Source organism: Tauraco erythrolophus, chromosome 23 (genome assembly GCF_009769465.1).
Source record: "Tauraco erythrolophus isolate bTauEry1 chromosome 23, bTauEry1.pri, whole genome shotgun sequence".
Taxonomy (NCBI): Eukaryota; Metazoa; Chordata; class Aves; order Musophagiformes; family Musophagidae; genus Tauraco; species Tauraco erythrolophus.
The window spans coordinates 5,547,418-5,569,568 of NC_141487.1; the positions used below are offsets into that span (position 1 = coordinate 5,547,418).

The 22,151-nt window shown below is 48.6% G+C and overlaps 1 protein-coding gene across 1 annotated transcript in view; it reads right to left on the reverse strand.

Annotated features, from left to right (window-relative positions):
• NOC2L (NOC2 like nucleolar associated transcriptional repressor) overlaps nt 1-17,167 on the reverse strand; it is a 51,451-nt gene extending 34,284 nt beyond the window's left edge. The window contains exons 1-12 of the mRNA XM_086625582.1: nt 17,148-17,167; nt 16,792-16,929; nt 15,693-15,861; nt 15,025-15,138; nt 14,250-14,370; nt 13,212-13,302; nt 11,496-11,574; nt 9,352-9,462; nt 7,440-7,553; nt 6,553-6,741; nt 4,667-4,806; nt 399-510 (exon numbers count right to left, since the gene is read on the reverse strand). Of these exons, the coding sequence (XP_086481708.1) occupies nt 399-510; nt 4,667-4,806; nt 6,553-6,741; nt 7,440-7,553; nt 9,352-9,462; nt 11,496-11,574; nt 13,212-13,302; nt 14,250-14,370; nt 15,025-15,138; nt 15,693-15,861; nt 16,792-16,929; nt 17,148-17,167 (1,398 nt within the window). The remainder of the gene's footprint in view (nt 1-398; nt 511-4,666; nt 4,807-6,552; nt 6,742-7,439; nt 7,554-9,351; nt 9,463-11,495; nt 11,575-13,211; nt 13,303-14,249; nt 14,371-15,024; nt 15,139-15,692; nt 15,862-16,791; nt 16,930-17,147) is intronic.
• Nucleotides 17,168-22,151: the final 4,984 nt, after the last annotated feature.

The following is a 22,151-nucleotide window of genomic DNA, read 5'->3' on the forward strand; positions in this document are numbered from 1 at the left end:
TGAAGGGCTTTTTCCTTCCATTTCCCTTTGTCTGCAGTTAGGAGAAACTCTTCCTTCTTGAATACATGAGCAGGATAAAGTAACAACAGCTTGGGGAGCTACTCCAACCAGTTGAGCTTCTGAATTTCTTTGGCAAACCCTATGCCTACTCCAGTTGCATTAGTTAAACCACCTAGGAATGTATTTTTGCATCCAATTGATCTCGGATACTCTCTGCTCACAGGCCAATAGAAGTTTGCTACTTGCTAACCAAACAATACATTCTGTTTGATGCTGTTTGCAAGGGATTTTAGGGAGTAAGCAAAATGGGCAATCTTGAGAGCTGTGGGTGGGTACAGTGAGTGTGCTTACTAGGTAGTAGGCATCAGCCATTGCTAGGTCAGCAGCAACCAACTAACCTCCAGGATAAATGGCAAAACTGGGATGAAGGTCCTGGTGTTCTCAGACAACAGTGTAAGTGCACGGACGCAGTGCATGCGCAGAGGGTAGAAACGGGCCGTTGGTACCAGCCTAGAGAGGAGAAAAGAAGAAAGGATATTAGGCCAACTTTATGCAGAAACTGCATCTGCAGCCTTCAGTGACATTTGAGAGCCTTTCCCACTCTACAAAAGACAGAGTTTTAGTGTTGCACAGCAAACTGTCTGAGCTGCTGAAGCTATGCCATAGTTGGAAATAAAATTCACGTTCAGTAAAGCTGTAACATAACACAAATTCCTCCAATCAAAGCACTAGGTTTGCAGCTTCTGCTGAACGAAAGTGCTGCAAGACAAACACTTTGCAGAAAAAGTTTATCATTGATGCTGTTTAGTCATGTTCAACACCTTCAGCTCTTATGCTCCCAGTGCAGGTAGGTACACAAGTGGCAGGAACCAGCAGTAAAATGCCCATCTAAAGCAGCAAGTTTGACCAAGAAAAGGGCTCCCCCAGCATACCTGAGAGACTACAAGGAGGAAGATATTTCCCACTTCAGGCTACATACTCTCTGCATACCACGAGTTCATGCTGTCACATGAACAGTGACCCTCTTAGCATGGAATGTCACTGAGGCAGAAGGAGCTGGACTGGCAACGATGAGCGTATCAGAAAGGACAGAGTAGGAATGAGAGTGACCTCTCACAGCCAAATCTATTCAGCCCTCTCCAACCCAGAGAAGCACCTGAGCTATTCCTATCTCCTTCAGAGAGGCAACCTGTACATTTGAACAGCCAGTAATCAGCATGGAGGGGAAGAGGCCAGACTTTTTGACCCACGCTTCAAACCATTACACACTCAGGTATTAAGAAAGTAGAGCCAACTCCCTTTGTAACTTTGGGACTGAGGAGGGTCAGCTCCCCCAGCACCACATAAGCCAGCAGCAGAGAGGAGAAAGCAGAGCTATCTCTAAAAGACACCACACCTCCTTACTGTACCACTCTAGAAACCTCTCACTCAATGACCTGTACTTGAAGACATGGATGCCTCCAGCATTAATAAGCATTTATTTTTATTTAAAAAAAAACAGCTCCCAGACAACAGGCTCAAGTCTGATAAATGAACCCCTCCCCTCCCTGAAGAGCTTGCTGAGCAATCCAAAAGAGGAAAAAAAAATGCTTGACCAGGCACCATTAATCACCTGCATCGCCTCCCCCCCAAATAGTGAAATAATTATCATTGGATCCATTATAGAAATAAATCTACTTTGCACCCCTGATCTGGCACCACTGGAGATGACGAAAGCCATTCTCAGGAATTAATTGATCGAGGAATAAACCTGTTAAGTGTATAGATTTACTGTAAACCAAGACCATTAATTTTAGAGTGCATGGCGATGCAACAATCTGCTCAACTTCCCGATGGCTGGATGTACAGGGAATACAAAACACAGCTGGGTCCCAGCTCTGCTGAGGAAGGTCCAAGTGCCTTGTCGCTCCAGGGCACAGTTGGGGGGTTCAAACTGACTCACATTTCATATCACCAGAGAGGGCTCTCCAACGTCTTCCCATCATTACCTCTTGGAATGCCTGCTGTACTTCTCACATACAGCCAGGGCACAGGCTGTGGTGTATAGAACAGTTTAAACGCTCCTCAAGGTTTATTTTTTACTCAATACAGCTCCTTCTGTTATACTCCTGCCACAATTTTCCTCTGGCTAGAGCAGATAGAGAAAGCTTCTTCCAGCATCAGTCTCCACCCCACCAGGACAGGTCACGAAAGGAATTTGCTCAACGACACCAAGGCTGTGCTTGCATCTCCACGGATGAAACTGTATCTGCTTTCTCCCCTACACGTGCTGAGACTGAAAACCAAAACTTAACAGGCACCAAAAATCCTCCTTTAACTACAAGCCAGGGAAGAACTTAGTTTTTATAGATCAGACTGGGAGCAAGGCAGAAATCTAAGCAGACATGTTCAGAAAAACACTTCACAGGATAAGGGGAAAAGGGATAACAGAACAGGAGCTTCTGCAGCAACCCTGCTGCAAAAGAACCACCATGAACTGGAACAAATGTAAGCACACAGATCAAACGGAGGAACTTACACACTACACAGGCAGAGAAAGGAAGGGGGAAATACTCTCCTCCAAATTCTATCACTGCAATACTTACAACACTGCCCCATCAGCCAAACTATCTGCAGCCTGTTTGCAAGAACAGCATCACTCATTATTACATGGCAATTCCATGAGCAAACTCAGCAGTGAGGCTCTTCCTGGCACCACAAAAGTCAAACCACCAGTTCCAGCACCTCTTCATGCAGTAGTCCACCCTCCCCGGACCACATCTTGGGGTCCATTTCTGAAACATGTATTATTAAAAATAGCTTCAACGCATTTTGTATACTGGAAAGCAAGAAGAGGGAGCTAATCTTGATTTTAGCAGGCAACCCTCTTTATTTATCTTGTTTAATCATTTTTCAAACTCTGCCCAGGTCCCTACCTAGAGCAAAAAGCCTGTGACGGATGGCACGTTATCCCCATTCCCCTTTGTGAGAGACCAGGGTGGCATGCGGAGCGATGGGATCCCGCAGACAGACAGACGGACACCCGCTCACTGCCCTTTCGCTGGAGCCAGGCGCCACCTCCCGGTACGAAGGCACTGGGGAATGGGAGTCTCCTCCCAGCACCACCACCCTCTGGATCACTCAGGAGCACTACACCACATCATGAGCAGAAATGAAAGAAGGTATTCCAGATGTTACACAGCGTCCTGCCCCACCACCCGGGCACATACACATATCTCTCGAAGCTGGGCAGCCCAGAGAGAAGGGGGTCCAGCTCATTCACACCGTCCCACAAGAAAGCCTGCTCGCAGCAGACGCTAAGCAGCTGCCAGTCAGATGCATTCCCCTAAACGAGTCTTCCAGAAATGCATCAACCGGTACATAAAGCAAAAAAATCCTTGACCTGCAGGCTAGATTATTTTATCCTCTCACTTCAAATAGAAACAACCCGAGTTCTTCCATTGCACTCAGTTAGTACAGACACATCTACACCAGGGGAGGAGGCAGAGACCAAGTCTCACCAGCCTCTGTTCAGACAGCACGGCCACCAACACTGATGAGAGGCTGCCTACACTCAGGAAGGAGACACTAGGGATCCTGGGTATGGAGTGAAGCCCATGGAGGCACATCATTCCATATCTGCTAACCTACCTACCCTCTTTTTTTATATCCTGGACACTGGCATGGCTCAGTAAAGGAGCCAAGGTGGAATTTATTTCTATTTTCCCCACCCTAGAACTCATCTGTCAGATTCCCAAATCTCCGAAGCCTTGTCAGACAGTAACTCTACTTCATGGCAAGCAGCCCTGTCCATCACGGATGCCAACAAATTTTATTCGCTGCGCTCTTGCTGAGACTCTCCAGATTCACCTTTCCTTGGCCCCAGAGAGCTGATTTATCTGCCTGGACAGGTAGAAAAGTGCCTAGATTAGTTTTCAGGACAACTAAAGCTCTACAACAGCAGTGGGAAGCAGCCTGTGCACATGGGGGATGGGAAGAGGGATGTATGCATACTCTAACGATCGTTTAAATCTGCTTATCTTCATCACCACTTGGGAGTTTTTCAAGACCAGGTGGGTGGTGTTTTAAAGCCGAGAATCTGGTTAACAGAGCTAACAGGATTTCAGAGATCACCAGAGATTCAGAAATTCCCTCAATGCTCATTATTAAAAGCCATTTCAAAGCACAAAAATTCCATATATAAACTGATGGGAAAAGAGAAAAATTCTCAGCAGAGACATACTTAAAACAATACATGTGTCCTAATTCTTCAAATTCTAACAAACATACACAAAAAAATTGATTCTTCCAAATGTACTTGCTGAGCTAGAGATGAGGACTTGATTCTGTACTTTGGCACTGTTAGGTCTTGAGGCAAGTCAGTACATTTTTCCTTGCCACTGTGTACACTTGGGAGGACAGTCTGTCCAGGTTATTCAACTTCTCTTATATCCAGAAATTAGCCTAGAAAAGAATAACCTGCACCACAACTTTCTCAGCATCTAAACATACAGGTGCTCACAACATACCTTTGGCTGGCACACTTCAATCAAAAGCAGCTCTCTGACAATTCCTCACAATGCCAGGCTAAATCCAAGTCACATAACAGTAAGACCCCTTAGGAACTGCTCTGTCACCTCAAGCAAGAGAAGGAAGCATAGCCAAGGGAAGAAAAAATTCTGCTTACTTTATACAGCCAATGATGACCTGCGTCAAAGGATAGATCAACGGCTCCATGACCTCACTGGGATAGATCGTGCTGAGAACCCGACACCAGAAATACAGGCAGTGGATATACTGCCAGTTATAAACAGACTGGAAGTTCTCCTGCAGAAAAGGAGAAAAAAACACCACAGGCACAAGCTTGAAAACATGGCATTTGAGAGAAGTTCACTCTTGTTTCTCTACAGGACTCATTTTATCCAACATTCCCTAAGAGGGCATTGTGTAGAGAGGAATAACTAGCATTCCAGCTGTCGCTTTGATGCTAGTGGCTGCAGTGGCTGACCCACTATCCAGCAAGTTCAGATGCTGCACTGGTAACATTATGATTTACTACTGGTGAGTGCCATGAAGGCGATAAAGAGCAACATACAGACTGCTTTTCTTCACAAGTATGACTCATTTGAGAAGGATGATTCAATGGCCCAACTCACAGCAGATGGTGGGATGTGACCAAGCATTAGGAAACGTTTAACTTTATCCCAGGGACTGTGGACAAATGGAAGCCCCTGGTATTCCACAGGTAGAAAGGCTGTTTTCAACAATGTTTGGGCAAGCCCCCGCTCTCTTCCTGCCATGTGCTTAAGCAGCCCATAGTGCCAGGTTAGACAAAAGCCCAGAAGAGCACAGGACTCCCTTAAGAACACCCTTTCCAGAGTTCTGCAGGTCCACGGATTCCCCAGAATTGCACCAAGAACTTAGGAGATTGCACTTAAGGTGCCTCAGCTCCACTTTGTGTTTGTTTCAGACAGGCTTTCAAGGCTCAGGTCATCTCCTCTTTTGCATGGATGAAAAAAGATGCACAACTCCTGAAACAAGGACAGGAGCCCTCAATTGCAGCTGCTGGACCAAACCCTGCATTAGGGACTTAAGCCACAGCTGGAAATGGTAGAGCTCTCCCAGCTCTCACCAGGTCACTGAGATGTATTGAGAATCTGTTCTCAGCTTCTCTTGCACAGAACAAATAAGCAATCTGCTCTTGTAATCACCTTCCACAAACACCCACTGCTCAATTTAAACTAATTGGTTTATTACTTGGATTTGTATATTTTGGTTGTGCTGTTGTCATTTAAAGTTCCTACAACCCTTCCCAGCTGTGAAATCAAGTGGATTTAGGTCCTGTCTGGGCCAGGACTGAAGAAGCCAATGCAATCCAATTAGGGCATATGCAGCCCAGGCTTCATTTATCTCTGCTCATTTATCCCCATGTCTGAACAGCCAGGAGATTTAACTGATCACCAACCCTACCATGTTTGGGAGCAGCTGAACAATTAATCTAGAGGGGTCTGTTTTGCTAAACATGAATAAAGCCAGGATTAGCAATCTGACTCAGATTTCTGGGGTCAGACTGGAGGTGGCCGAAATCTGGGCTGCTCTCATAAGGTCTGAGCTGCTTTTTTCAATTAAGTCCTTTAAACAGTATGGACTTCACTGGAAAGATGCATACACCAGGGTGGTTCCTAATCTTCTTTACCTTGAGGTTTTGCAACAGAGGCTGAAAACAGTAGCTTCACTGTGGAAAAAGCTTCACTGGAGTGGAAAAAGGGTGCCCAAGGCACAAGATGGAAAGTGCATCACAAACTCTTGCAAGCTGGGGAGAGAAGTGAATCCCATCCTCCAGTTGTCTTTTCTCTCCTCCTTTGCTGAAATTCTAAACACAGGAGCTATGAGGTGACCTCTTACACTCCCAGCCCCTGACAAAAAACCGCTTGGCATGTCATGAAACAGGTCAGACACAAGTACTGACACCTTAGAGAGACTACCAAAAGTCTGAAGTGGCTACTGTCCTTTTCCCCTCTCCACACATTCCCCATAGGAGCGTGCACTCCTTCTACACTGACGGGCACCTACCTTCTTCTTTATGGTCATGGCACTGCGCAAGTGAATGGCCAGCTGACGGATATAGATGAAGGCATGCTGGTAAGAGGTATGCGTGTCCAGGGCATACATCTCTGTCAGTGTGCGCTGCATGAAGTTGATCATGGGCAGGACATTGGGAGAGGTGAATCTGGAATTCTTCACAAACGCGATGTACATTTGCTGTGCAGGAAAGAAGAAAAGATACAACCACACGAAACAGAACAAAAACATTATTTCACTAACCTTCTCCACCCAGGCATGTCCAAACCAGGGGTGAAGTGTTTCTTTTATAAGACAAGTCACTTCAAAAGAATATGCAAGGATAATAATCCAGCCCACTCCTTTTTCAGGGGAGAGGGGAAAGAGTCAGAATCTTTTTGCACTAACACACTGCTTTAACGCAGAGCTTGGAGATGTCCCTGCCATTGCTCCTCCACAAGAGAGGAACTGTGGGATGGCTTCGAGCCATACATGCTCACAGCTGGTCACAGTTCTCTAACGCTGGTACCCAAGGAAACTACCCTTGGGAACCTCAGCTATTAGCTGAAAGATCAGAGCAGCTCAGTAGCACTGAGTAGTGTGTCAGCACTTGAGGAAAGCCCTCAAGAATTTGGAAGATAAGTATTCATCCAATAGACAGATAAGTACCAGATGCCTGCCTTGCTAAAACCTTGACTGACTCCAGCAGGAAGGGCAGTAGTAGGAAGCACTGTATTGCTCTGACCTAACACAGAATTTCTTCCCTGTTTAGTTTTCTGGAGGTAGCCAGGATCATCTCCAGCATCTACCCTACCTAATAGGCTGCAGCTCATGCTCTAAGGTCTTCGTATATAACAAGAGAAAGAAAAGTGGCAGAGTACAGCAAGCATCAGCCTTACCTTAAGCAAGTGACTTAGGTACACCTCTTTCTTGTGGCGGCAGATCTTGTTCAGCACAAGGAAGGCCAGTACCCTCACTGTTTCTTCACCTGTGCTCCACAACTTAACTGCTTGCTGAAACAGAAAATACAGATAAGTGAAGGGACAAAGAGCCCCCTTCCTGGTACAGACAGGCCTGAGCTTCCCTCCTTCACACCAAAAAAGCAAGCGAGGAGGAAGATGACACAAAGATGGCAGGCTGTACTGTCACGGAATCAGTCACAACAGCACTGGCAGCCATTTTGTCCTCACGCTGTAGCTGTGAGACCACAAAAAAGGCAAGGTCAATGTTTCTACGATCAATAAACAAAACTGTCCCAAACTACCATCTCTGAAAAATACGGGCACTTTTACTCATGTGCCTAAACACACATTTGAGTTTCTGAGCATAGCCACCAGCCTGTGCATGCGGCTCAATCTCCCAGGCTTTGCAAAGCTTCCTCACCATCCCCTAGAGAGCAACACACTAGATACACATTGGGCCAATACATCTTCCAGCCCAACAAAAAAAGCAATTTTTGTCTCACACTGAACTCTGTATAATACAACCACACTGCAATTACACTCCAGGTCTCACCACAAACACCAAACTCTATTTTCTCAAAGAATGCTAATAAAGATGTGCTTGTCTCTGGAGAGAGGACACCAGGGTTTGATTTCTGAATTCATCAATGTTTTTTTCCCTCTGGGCAAATAGGTTGCAATTCCCAAGATACATCTCCTGGTGGTAGTTTTGACTTACTTCCAGTTCCCTGGACATCCACTGTATTAATTCAAACGACAGAACAGCAGGAGGGTTTGGAACCACAGACGGGAACTGCGTAAGGCAGCACTTCTGCTGAGACATGTCCTTCCTTAGTCACTCTGGTACAGACATGATGACGAGCACTCAGAGCATCACGAAAATATCTACACCAGCTGGAGAGGGGTTCATTAGTCTGTGTAGATGTCTGGGCCAAAAGACAGCCCACCACTGACATGTGAACTCACTAATCTGAGTTTTATACATCTCTGAATTCCACAAAGCAATCATATACTGGTCTCTCCCCTCAACTTCTTGAGAAGCAAATCAATAGATTTTGTTCTTTCCAGGCCTGCCTGCATTTGCCTGTTCAGATTGTAGATTCACTTGGACATGGATGGCCCTGTCAAGAAACATCTGGTACAGGAGAACCACAATCACAGATGATGTCTCCAAAAACTAGTTACCTTATCTGCACCAATGAGCTCTACAGGAAATCAGAAACATTCCAGCTGCAGGGCTGGAAAAGCCTACTCCAAAACCCCCTACTGTAGCAATGAGCAGACTGCAACACCTTCAGATATGAGGTGTATCAGCCTCTCATCACAATGCACCAGTCATCTTTACCATCACAGGGTTCCCAGCCTCATTTGAACGTTGTGTTGCAGCTTTTCATTTAAATGTCACCCTGTTGCCCTCTTCCACACCTCCTTTGTTGTTCTTAAGCACTCAGCAGTTGTGACTAAGTTTCTGCAAAAACATTCCACCCCCAGCTCTTGAGAGTGAAATACTATCACAGCCGCACACACCGGCAGCAATTCCTCCATCTGTGATGAGGAAGCAGACAGCTTCCCCAGAACACCTCCGTGTGTCACTGTGCATGGGGATGAGCAGTAGCTACACACAGAGCCACTCGCCCACTCACCTCATGAGCCGTGAGCACACTTGGTGGCACCTAGGCAGCCTGTAAGAGAAGCAGGAGTCGTTTCCAGGACCAAACAAAAAGCAAGGGAAGAGGATTACAAGAGACTGAACTGCCAGGGGATCCCACCCAAATACCATGAGGCTCATCTGAAGGGGTAAAGAAAACTACCTCAGATCCAAATGACATATCATAGCACATCACCTTACCTTGAGAAGTGCACGGCACTGCTTTGGAAAGGATAAATAATAAGGTACTGTGGAAATGACATGCTGAAGGACTGCTGCACCAACTGAGGCTTCTGTTAAACAAGACAGGAGCTACAGAGGGAAAACAAAACATGATCCCATTTAGCACGCAGTCCTCATCACCTCTTCCTTTACCATTTAGCATCTGGATTTTGCTGTTTCCAAGTATTTCTCTGTTACCAAAGGACAAGAAGAGCAGCCTTCCCCAGGAAGATCAATCAAACCCCCAAAAGCAGTATTGGGAAAGGAGCTTGACACGTGGCAGGTTAAATAACTCCCCTGAAAGCACATCATCCTGGCAAACGTGAGCTCAAGCTAGTGGACTTGCACAGCGAATGGCACCTGAGCTCATCACATAAAACCTCATTTGTCTATACTGCAAAAGCTAAGTCTATATACAGCTTAGGACATCTTTAAGACATCATGAGTTTAAGACAAATGGTCAATGCACAATGAAGTCATCCTTAGTCTATGCAAGGCTTAGAAACAGACCATCTGAGCTATCTGACGACTTACTGGATTTCACTAGGATTTCTTTAATGGGAAGCTGGAATTCTACTGGGTATCAAGAGGTTAACTCTAGCTCAAGGAAAAGGTCAGATAAACTATTTAAGAAATCACATCTTGCTACTCCCAGGTTGTTCAGCTCAGTTCACCTGGAGCCAAACCCAGAGGCATTATCGGTTTCTAATTTGAAGACAATGGCAAGCTCAAAGTCACTTCAATTTGAGAGAGGTTCTGCCTGATGCAGCATCCTCTCTTGCCTGCAATCCCAGTCACAGGAAGCAGAGGCATTTTTTCTACCTTTAACTTTCCTCCTCATTCTCCTCCTTGCACGACAAAGCTTCTAGACTGAGTGGGTCTCCTTTGCAAAGCCTCTCCCACACCAAAAGAAAAGGAGAAGATATTGTTCAGAAACAACTATGTCAGAAAAACACTGTAGTAAAGCCTGGGACTGAGAGCACTCAGCACAGAACCAGGGATTGCTTCAGTAGGACTGCATTGCCATATTTTCCTTTCCTACTGCAATCTTCTGCTGCTGGCGAAAGGCACCACAACTTGAGAAAAAAAAAGCTCTAAATGCTTTTTCTGCTAAGTCATTATGCCAGCCTACAGCAAAGAGGCATCAACACTTTCCTTTCCTTATATCTTCTTCCCTCAGCTTCTGAAGAATGAGTATTTCAGTGTTGTTGGTTTAATCTTCCAAATTTGGGGATGCATGATGAAGCAATCTCAAAAAAATTAACTGGGGGTGGGAATTTCCTTCAGAAATCATAGAATCATAGAATGGTTTGGGTTGGAAGGGACCTCAAAGATCATCTAGTTCCAAACCCCCTGCCATGGGCAGGGAAACCCTCCCACTATACCAGGTAAATAATTGTCTCTGAAGCACCAGGCATCAGCAACTTTGGACATCCTTGCGGGATAGAGCATAATCATACTTGAGGATGTCATATGTAAGGTTATCAACACAAGATCTTCTTAGTATTTACTACAAGAAAGGGAAAGATCATAGTGCCAAAAATTGAATTAAGGATGCAGAATGCAGGAGCATAGCACTGCAAACTAAAAGCCCACTGCATATTAATTTGTGAGACAAATTAAGACAGAAAAGTCTGCCAGAATGTTAACTCAGCCCTTCTTTACAAGCTACCTATTTTGACCCAACCATCCTATGGACCTCCAAATTGTTAGGAAGACTAAATACTTCCAAAACAAGACAGGGAACTGGACAGACACACAAATCTCAGATGCCCATGGCTTCAAGACTCAGTGAGATTGCTTCTGCTCACTGCAGTCTCCACCAGTAAATCTTATTTATTCTCCAGTACAGAAGGTGGCAGAGAAACCAATAATCAAGATTCTCAGCGTTGTGATGACCAGAAGGTCACCCTCAAACTGGAGTAACTGTCTTTTCAAAAGGAAAAGCACCTGAGGCTACACTGTTACCTGCTTTGTTAATTATCTTCTTGATTGTTTGGCTCTCCTTTTAGCACTGTTGTTTACAGATGCAAAAGCCCATCTGCCTCATTCCAAAATATCCAAAAGCCCAGCAATGCACTTTTTACTGACCCCAGTAACACAAACAAGCTGAAATTTCCTACTTGTATGGTACAGTTGAGGTACACTTTTATATCCAGTCGCAGCTTGCTCCAAAGTGGGCTGGTGGAAGGGAGGACCATTCTGAAAATGAGCAAGAGTTGGGTTTACCTTTAAAAAAATCCCACCAAATAAATCAGATTTCAGCAGCACAAAGAACAGTGAGTTCACTTCCTCAATATTGCCAGTGCATAAAAGCAACTGCTTGCAAGCAAGAGAAGTAACAATTTTGTCATGGGTGAAAAGAAGTACTTCTGCTCTGTAAAAACTGCCTGAAGCACACTATTAGAAAATTCAATTCCAAGAGCTTCCCAGCAGAGTACTCAGACCTCTGGAAGCGTGATACAGGGAGCTGTCACAGAAAGCCTGCTGGGGACCCGAATCCCTCACACTGATGTTATCTTCTAGTCAGGCACTCCGCAGCCACTGTCTGAGAACAGAGCAGGCTGGTTTGTAGCAAGAAAATTTATTTTTGGGATCAAACTAGTTGTGAGACATTTGCTCAGACTCTTCTAAACTTTTGACTCTGCACTCATGAAGTAGTGCCCCCACACCATCCCAAAATTCAGATGTGATCTGCACAAGTCAGGCCTGGGGAGGAAAGAAGCTGGTATCTACACAAAGAACTGGAATTTACTTCTCAGACTAGGCACCATCCTTCCCTTCATCTGTGACAGGGAAATTAAAAATAACTGCCACAAAAGTTAGCCTGGAACTGAAAGCACTTAAGGGATTCAATTCTCACTCTAGCCAACAATGAGAAAAACAGAAGAGCTCACACTATGAAGCAAGTAATAAAACCGTATCCAGCTGAAACTCCAGAAAGGATCGAGGTAAATCCTTCTGTGAAGGTCTAGCAGGAAACAGGCACAGCAGCTAAATAAGGCTGCTCCAGCTTGCAAAACATACTGGGAACCTCACAGCTTGTTTTATGAAACTGGGCTCATAGTCCCCAGCTATATTGGCTCATCCAGCAAGAGTTCAGACTGGTATTGAGTTTCCAGCACCTTTTCCAGTTGCTCCTGGATAAACCATGCTGATATCTATTCAATTATGACTCAAACTCTCTTGAGCACCAATCCACACAACAGCCAAAGAATTCTCAGCTCCCAGGAAGCAGCTGAGATTGCAAAACTGTTATTCCTCCCCTAGTCAAATCAAATTGCATGGGCAAACATGATACAGAGGTACTGGACCAATGTTGCCACTCTGGAAGATAATGAATTGTACCATTCTTTGCCCAGTTGTGTGCTTGTTTCCATTCCATCTATGCTCTAGCAGTGAACAGTTCAGACTCAGATGATCCAGGCCTCAGACCACAGAGCCTAGGGCATAAATACAACTGCTAAAGCCCTGGATTCACTAAAGTCACATACTTGCAATATTCTGCCTACATATAGGCAGAAGGCTTGGTCTCTTTCTCTGAAAACCAACTCACAGCGCCTTATCAGAGCTCCTGAGTGCAAGCATATGCAATTCCAGATCTCTTTCTGTTGAAGCCACATGTCCTTTGCAAATGGCTGGAGTCTAACACTACAGAGGATGCACTTCTGGGGGAGAAGGGAAGAACCTGGCTAAGATGACTGCGAATATAATCGGGCAACTTTGCAAATGTGCAGGAAGAGCTGCCATCTTTTTCCAGCTTCATAGCCAGGCTGCAGCTCTGAAAAACCCCAACCCGCTTTCGCTCACCTGCAGTTCTCAAATCTCCTCAGACTTACTTTAGTTTGTTCTTTGGAGTTTTCAGAAGAAGCAGCTTCTGCAGGTAGCGGAAGAGGTCCCGGACACAGAAGGATACAAGGGCATTGAACACTGGTTAAAAAAAGTCAGTAAAGCATTTGTAAATGATCTTCCATATATTCCTAGTTTCCTAGCTAACCTGAAAAGAGCTCCCCAAGGAACCGAAGCCAGTAATTCCCACAGCAGAACTATTGTGTTTCCACAAGCTTCCGGAAAACATCAGCTTGTCTTACTCTAGAATTTTCTATCTAAACAGCAAAATTACAGCTGACAGCTTTCCAGCACAGGAGCCATCCCTTTGCTCTCTGAATAAACAGCACCAAGCACAAGAGTAGCTTGACCCATGACTAGGAGTCTATACTACTGTCAATCTTCTCCAAAACATAATGAGAATTAAAGATACTTTTTAAAAAAAAAAGTTGCAGAAATAGACAACACGAATTCTACGTAATGTCTTGCATTAAAGAAGGAGATTTTACCAAAAGCAATGAAAGAGACAAAAAGCCTATGCAGGGCAAGAAAGGATTGAAAAGAACGCGTGGGTTTAAGTAGTGCCACTCCACAGTGCCAGTTCCAGCTGGCACACAATAACAAGCTGATAAAATACAGTGACAGTACCTGCTAAAAGTAGGCAGGCTGCAGTAGTCCTGCAGGATTAGTTCTAAGAGGGAACCACAAGACGCCACAGCAAAAGTTGTCCAAAAAACGTGCACTACAAGCGTATAAACAGCACCTAGCTTCAACTTCACTCTGAGAAGTCCAGTGGTACTTTCTCCAGCAGCCTGCAAGCCCACCTGCTCCAGACATGCACAGAGAGGTACACTGACACACTGGGACACCAGAGGAGATACCACTGCACAGACTCACCACGAAGAAGATAAGCTACTTAAGCGAAATGCAGCCTATGAAAGGGTAAGTTAAGTCCTGACAGTACTTATCCCCGCTCTCTTCCAATAGCTAAACCTTCCCTACCAAATTACTTCCCTTCTCTCACAGAAGTGGTATGGTGACCAACTCACCTGCAGCATCCGTGACTTGAAACTTGCTAGGATCAGCACCACCATTATCTCCTTTGGTGGTTGCTACAGATGCTTTAAAGGCTTGAGTGATTTCATGGAAAAGTTTTGGTGTTAGCCTTCTCTGGAGAAAGAAGAAAAAAGGATTGCTGAGGAAGCAAGTAATATTCTGAAACTCTGAAGCACTTCACTGCGACTTCATTGGAATTCATTGTAAGCTGGATTGCAAAAATAGCTCCATCCTATAACACAAGGGAGGAACATCAAGCCAGTGTTAACAAATGCTAGTGGTCTTCACTTGCTCTAACAGGCTTCTAGGGCTTTAAATTGGTTGGAGGTCAAGAAGCAATGAATCAGCTGCAAGCAACTATCCAATTTGGCCTTTCCCCCCACCTCTTAGTCAGAAGCAGGAAGCCATTTCATCACTACTCAAAACAGGACTAAAAAAGTTCTTGGAGCTGCCAAAGGGACAATGCATAGCAAGAGGATGAAAAACCAAGAGTTAGCCATTCTGACCTCTTCCGAGCCACACATTTCTCTGCTTCTCCCTCAGATGGAGTGCAAGTACTCTAATTTTGCAGCCCAAGCAAAAATTGCAAAGACAAGTCATGTTGAAGTAACAAGAACTCTAGGAGTATGACCTTGTATGTAGGACACGTCTTCTCTGTGACTTTTTGTGAAAGATGAACAAATCAAAAGTTGGTCTTTTAGAAGCAGCAACACTTGGGGAAGAATGAAGAGAAGGCTCAAGTGCCTTGTATTTCAATTCCCTGCTCACCTCTGCAGTTTTTTTCCATTCTTCAACCATTTTCAAGCTCACAGGGATGAAACAAACTCTCTTCCGTTTGCCTGTTTCACGTTCTTCTTCCTCATCATCATCATCGCTTGCTTCCTAGAGAAGTCAGTACCAAGACTGAGACAAGGCTTATGCACTACTTTTCTGGCCCCATCCACCTCTTTGGCTGAGTAGTTACTGAAGAGGAAGGCAGGCAGGCAGCAGTGAATTTCACTAACACTGTTATCAGCACTTTCTGTAAAGCAGTAACGAAATTACAGGTATTATAAATTCAAAAAAAAGCTACTTGAGCCCTGCAGCTTTGCTACATAAATACAATGTGCAATAACATAAAACATCGGAGAGAATGCATATCACTTGAGGAAAAAAAACCTCTCACTGGGACACACAAAACCAAAGCCACAGAGAAAATACCCTCTAAGGCTCTGCTTTCACAGTCTTTAACGAACTCCTCCTGCTCAGCTCAAACCCACAGCTGACTTCTGGATTACAAGCCTGCACACCTGCAGATGATCTTTAGGGAAGCTCCTCCCCAGCCACCTGGGCTGCTATAAGCCCAAATATTCTTAGGCCTTGCACTGAAATTGAAACACTTAACTTGTAAGTAATTGAGATAATTGATTTCAGCAGTCCAAACTAGGGCTCAGTACCTCCAGTGTATCAGGCGGTATGTGCAACGCCTCCTCCTCCTCAGAACTGTCTGAAGCATCGAAATTCAGCAATGTGCGATCATTTTCCTCTAAAAACTTATAAAATTCAGGATCTTTGTCCTTCAGCCGGGAGAGCTGATCTTTATGTTCAGATGCCTTTCCCTTCTTCCTGGTAGGTAAGAATTAACACGCATTTATTCATGGCTCAAACTTCTACTGATACTGTAAGAAAAGCAAGCAACTTCCAGGCACTAAAGCACACCTGGGGCTCATTTGCCTGCTGATGGGTTTATCAGGGCTCTGGTCCCAGTTCTGTACACCATGTAACACCTGCTCTAGAGGACTCACAAAAGGTTATTTTCATTCAGCACTAAGAAATATTGACAGCAAGCTACCAGATTGTGTTGGGATACTGACAAGGGATCATGAAAATATCTTGCAAAACAAAAAAATTTGTTTCTCAATTTCCCAAAATTACTCCCACCAGCTTTTTAGAAAGAGTACTGAAAGCTATACTGGCTAAGAAGGCTGACAACGAAGCTCAGTAAAATCTTATCTGGTACTAATGAATTCTTTTGGCCTCTAGTAATGATTAGTAGCACCTAAGAACTACTTCATTTTCTATCCACAGGTACTCCAATGTCTCTCAGCAAGAGCAAACATACACAAACTGAGGAAAAACACAGTAAGCTTTGCCTGACTCGAATATACCCTGTAAAAGACAGAAAGTACACATAAGCTTTTTTCCACTGCAATTAACAAATTGACACAGGTACATCTGAAAACGCAACTGTCCCATACCCCATAACGATTCTACAGTCTTGAACGCAGCTCTTTTAGCCACCTCTGATGAAGCCTGTCTCAGAACTGGCTCATTCTACACTGGATGCCACAACGAAGCCCCGTAGCCACTTATAAAACCAGGTAAAAGCACAAAACCCAACCACGAACACGTGCCTGGCTGTGCCCAGCCTGGCCCAAAGCAGGCAGGAGGCGAGCCCTACCGGCGGGACCCCCTGTCCGAGCACGACCAGCGGCGCGCCCTTACCTGCCAGCCGGCCGGGCCTGGAGCGGCCGCCTCGCCTTCTCATCCCGCTGCGAAGTCCCGCTCTGCCGCCGCCGCGCCGCAGCCCCCGTGGCGGGCCTGGCGGCCGCCTCCTCCTCCTCCGCGCCGCCGTCAGGCTCCGACTCGGAGCCGGCGGCGAGGAACTCGTCCAGACTCAGCTCCGCCAGGCTCCTGGGGGCGGCGAGGAAACGGGGGGGGGGTAGCTCAGCGGGGAGCCGGGCCGGCAACGCCGGGCCCGCCCGCTCCCAGCGGCCCTGAGGCCGGCAGCGCCAGCCTGACGAGGCGCACCGGGGCCGGCGTCACGCCGCTGGCCACCCCGGCGACAACCCAGCCCGACAGCGTCCCTGCCCACCACCTCTGCAGCCCACCCACCCTCCGCCGCCGCTCACCTCTTCCCAGCGGCTGCCATGCTGCCCGCCTCGCTGCAACGCGGCTGCCGCTTCCGCTCCCAGCATGCAGCGCGACTCGATGGGGCGGCCCCGCCCCTTATCCGCCCCGGCCCCGCCCCTTTCCCGCCCCGGCCCCGCCCCCCGGCTCCGGCGGCCGGGCCGCGGGTGCCTCCGCGGGGCCGGTGCCACGCGTGTCCCCGCCCCCCGCAGGACGGGCCCCCCCCGCGCCCGGTAAGTGAGCGGCACCGGGCGGGGCGGGGCGCGTTCCCGTTGCCCCGCAGCCCGGTGACACGTGCGCGGCGGGATTTAACGGCGGGGGGCGCGCAGCGGCGAGCGGTGCCGCGCCGCGGGCAGCTCCCGCACGGCTCCGCGGCGGGGTTATTCCGGGTGAGGGAGGAAGCCGCAGTCGCGGGGCCGCCCCGGCCCCGTCCCCCCGCGGCCCGAGGAGGAGCTGCCCGCCCCCGCCACGCCCCGTCTCCCCGCCGCGGGACCGGCGGCAGCGGTGCGGGTATAGCGGCGCCCCGCAGCATCCCCCGGGCCGGGCTGGGCCGTCACTGCGCCGGAGCCGTGAGTACCCTGCCGCCGCCCGCTCCCCTCCGTCTCCCCGCAGCGGCAGGGCCGGGCACTCGGACCCCGCGGGAGCGCCCCCGGTGCGGCGGCGGGAGGCGGGCGGGGCGGAGGGGTTACCGGGGGGGTTCGGCGGCAGGGGGACCCCCCAGAGGAGCCCTCCATCACTGCCCGCCGCTGCTCTGGCGCTGCTGGTGGCGCGTCCCTCCCCGCAGAGCAAGTTCGCCAGCCGGAGTGCATCGTCCGTGCCCGACGGGCCGCCTCTGCCCCCCGGACCGCGGCATCTCCGTAGCTGATTCCGGCGGCGTTTGGGTGCTGAGCGCGGTCTCCTTCCCTGTCCTCTGCCAAGTCGTGGGGGGATCCCTTTGGTAGAGGGAAAACGCTGCAGCTTTAGAGCCTTGCGAGGTGCTGGGGCCCGGGGAGCAGCTGCAGAGACGTTGGCAGTCGTGGCTTTGCCAACCCTCAGTGGGAGCGCACGGGCTGTTTGGCTGTGGGCGAGCTGAAGGGCACAGGGAGAAACGTTGCCTGAGGTTTTCTGGTAACTCGGAGGGGGAAGCGGGAGGCAGCTTTTTTTCTGGCCTCTGCAGTGACCGTGAGGGCAGAGGGCTCTCCTGGAGCTACAGCATCTCTGTTGGTGGAGCTGGTCCTAGGGCAGGCAGATGGTTTGGTTCTGCTGGCTGAGCAAACACCTCCATCTCCAAGGAGTGCCAGCCCAGGGACCTCGGTTCTGCTACGGCAAGGGAGACATGGAGGAGTCGGGCGGCTGCCCCCGCTCTCCATGCTCAGCACGCGACCACCGACTGACTGGGCCTTTGTGCCGAGCTAGAAAACTGCAGGAACCGTGGCCTTGCTTTTATGGAGTCTCTTTGTGAAGGAAACCTGCTCTCCTTTGGCTTCAGTGGCTGCTGTCCGATGAGCGCTCCCTTTGGATGCTCTCAGTTGCTGGAGTCCATGGGCAGGGAGGTTAGTTCTGGAGTGATTCAGCAACATGTGGATATTCGGGTGCTTTTGATCATCACAGTCTCGAGGTGCAGGTAACTTCTTGTCCCTAGGACAGGCCACAGCTGAAAGGACCCTTGGAGAGCTACTGCCCCTTTTCAGTATGGACGACCCAGAGGCACGAGCTGCTTTTAAGGATGGGAGGAGGGATGGGACCTCCGCATCAGATTTGGGACATCTGTGTGCTAGTGTTTTATACCAAGAGGTGCTGGTTTGGTACAAGTATGCTGTTGGGTGGCTCGCTAGTGCTCCAATGCACAATGGCCTTCTGGCCAAGCAATCATCTCTGCAGAATCTCTCCCCTCTGCACCCCACGTTTCTCTCCTGACCCATGACTGTCTGCTGCAAATACCTTATTCAACATGGCAGTGAGTAAGAGTCTTAGGGATCTTGAATGTAAAAATCTGAGTTTCCTTCCTGAGAACTGACTGATTCATGAATCCCAGCAAACAGTGTCTAATTCAGAATGGACCAGGAGCTGGCAGGTGTTAATAGTCACCTGCTCTCTTGGCTTGACAGTCTAGGATCCAAATGGAGTCACTCCTTAGCATCTTGGGTAACTAGGATGGTCCCTTATGCTTTCTGTCAGCTTGGTGAGGGTGGCAATGGAACCTTTTTTGCTCTGCCAGTTGTCTAGTGGCCATCTGCCCTTGCTCTCATCAGCATCACTCTGGGTCTCTCTAGATGGAGTGGCAGGTGGAAATTAAGGGAGGCATGTTCCAAAGACTGGAGATCTGCTGGGAAGACTGTTCTGGGTGCTAATCTTGCTTTGCAGGCTCAGCAGCTCAAAAATCGAACAGCCATACTGAAGTCCCATTGCTGGCCTCTATATTTTCTCAGGTGCTGGAGCTTTGCCTCCAAACCCTTAGGCAAGCTGGAGTTGGTAGCAAGAGAGGCTTCACCCTTTCCACCTGGCCTGCTAAAACTGGCTGCGAACCACACTGCCTTCCCTAAAGGATGTGACACCTCAGGGACTGGAATTCAAACTCCTTCAGCTGAAATTCCCAGGGTCTGGGACCCACTGGCCGTGGCAGGCCCCCAGTGCACCAGCAAACTCAAGGCCATTATGTCACATGCTCCTCATAGCTCAGTTTGCATGTACGTGGCCTGTGCTGCCGCCTGCAAGAAGATGTGAAGGAATTCTCTTAAATGTTTTCTGGCTTGAAAACAGGCTCTCACCGCTCCACAGTGTGAGGCACTGAGCTTGTTCAGAAGAGGAGCCGCAGATCTGCTTACGTGGTCCGGTACGCGTACATTGCCAACCCACGCTACGACTGGGGCTGGGAGGAGGCTTTGTAAGCTGTCCGTGAACGTGGCGTGGGCTGTGCAGTCTCTGCGAGAGGGATGAGGCCAGGGTGCAGCTGGTGACCTCCTGCTTCGGAGAGTCGTTTGTGAGCAGCGCTTCGCAGGGCATCGGCAGCGGCATTGTTCCCTGGCTTACCCGTCTGTAAAAGATCCACTCGCCCATTTGCAGCCAGCAGACCCGAGTGCTTTTTCCGTCTTTCCTAGTCTACTGCCGGAGTCGCTGGGCCACACGGCCTTGCGTCATGGAACCAACTTTCCCATTAGAAGCCAAGTGGTGAGGCTGACCGGATTCATCACTCACATCTGACGTCAGGGCATTGCTGAGCGGTAACGACCCGTTCTGAACTGGCCCACTGCCACCTACGCAAGACACCATCACCTTGCGCCGCAGGCAGGTGAAGGGCGCAATCCCTCTTTGAATAGCTGCTGGTCAAGGATCTTGCAGGCAGGGAACTCCTGGGCGAGTCTGGGAGCCGTGAATATTGAGATCCTCTGATACGGGCTGCCTCCGGTGACCTGAGCGCTCTCGTCTTGTCTGTTTACCTGTCTGAAAAATGAGTTGGGGACAGAGATGTCTGTCACGGGGGAGGCTAGAGGGAGATCAGGAATACCACATTGATGGATAGTGCAGCTGAAGCTGTTAACTATCACGCTGCTGCCTGGAGAGGAGACTTGCTCGATGCCTATATGTAGAGGTTTGGCACTGCTTGTGCCATAAAATGGCACTAAATGCGACAGAAGCTCCTCTCCTATGTCTGCTGGGGGACACTGGGAGGGAGGAATTAGGACATGACCCACATTTCCAGTCCTTGGCAGAAGCAAAGGGCTCCTTTTGCTTAGATTTTGGTGTGCTTTGTGCTGGACCGTAGGAACTGCTGTCTAATCCCAGGGCAGCTGGAGACCTGCACGTTTTGATGAGCATCTCAAGGCACGAATTAGTTTCCATTTCTTCTTTCTTCCTAAACTGGAGATTCGGCAGTCCCAAACCTATTTGAGTCCTGACCCTTACAACCAATTACTCAGAGTGACCCAAATATTGGCACAGATGCCTCTAAATCCCTCAACCATGGAGTCCTGCTTGGAGCTGCTGTCATCTCCTCTGTGCAAAATACTGAAGGCAAAAGCTGGATTTGAAGATGTCTGCAGGAAGAGTTGCTGCCTGGGCGAAGTGTGCATGAGAGAGGGAGAGACTGTGTACCCAGGCAAACACTAAGCAGGTGGGATACCCCTTACCTCTCTCAGGTGTGGGAATGTCCTTGTGCTCCCTCGTCTCTCAGCTAAAGCACTTCTGAAGCATGAGCTGGGGTAACTGGGAGCAGCTCTGAGCTGAGTTTCCAAACAAAACTCCCCAGGAGTAATGGGGAAAGAGGCTTTAATTAGAGAAGACCTCCTGCCTTCTCTGCGCACGGGAGCCGATTGATTACAACCCACTGAGTCGCTGAAAGACACTGACTAGGTCAATGTGCTGAATGCCCTTCTTGCCTGAAGCCAGCACTGTCTCTGTGCTGTAGAGCTGGCAACTGTGTGCAGTTTTCCCCTGTCCTCCCCACCCCCTTGCCGAGGCTCCACATCCTCTCTGGCAGCTTGTCACTTCTCTGCAGATGTCTAGACAGGAGGATTCAGTGCGTGTCAGTTATGCCTAATTCATTAAAAAAAACCCGAACCCTACTGAGAGCCGGGGATTCTCAGTCCTGCAGACTCAGCGCTGTCTGCGGTGCCCCGTGCTGCCTTGAGGCTAGCTCAGAGCAGATTAATTCCACCGATGGCTGCAGCCTGCGATCAGCGTGCGCCTTGCCCTCCCACCCAGAGCAGGGGGGCTTGGGGAATAGAGGCAGACATGTGGTCAGGGCAGTGCTGGCAGCAGGAGCAGAGAGAGAGGAGAGGAAGAGGAGAGAAGGGTTTGGGGCTGAGGTGCGTGCTCCTAACCCCTCCTTGCAGCTCACTGCAGTTGTGTGTTCTTGGCATGCTCGTGTCTTCTGCCATGTCCGTTGGGAGCTGGCAGGGGGGTGCAAGGTGTCCGAGTCCTCTACCTGGCTGTCTGAAACTGCCAACTTCCAAATTCTACTGTCCCTCCTGCCACCTCTGAAGGCAGAGCTGGTGCCAGGAGTGACAGCTCCCTTTGCCACGTTAAGT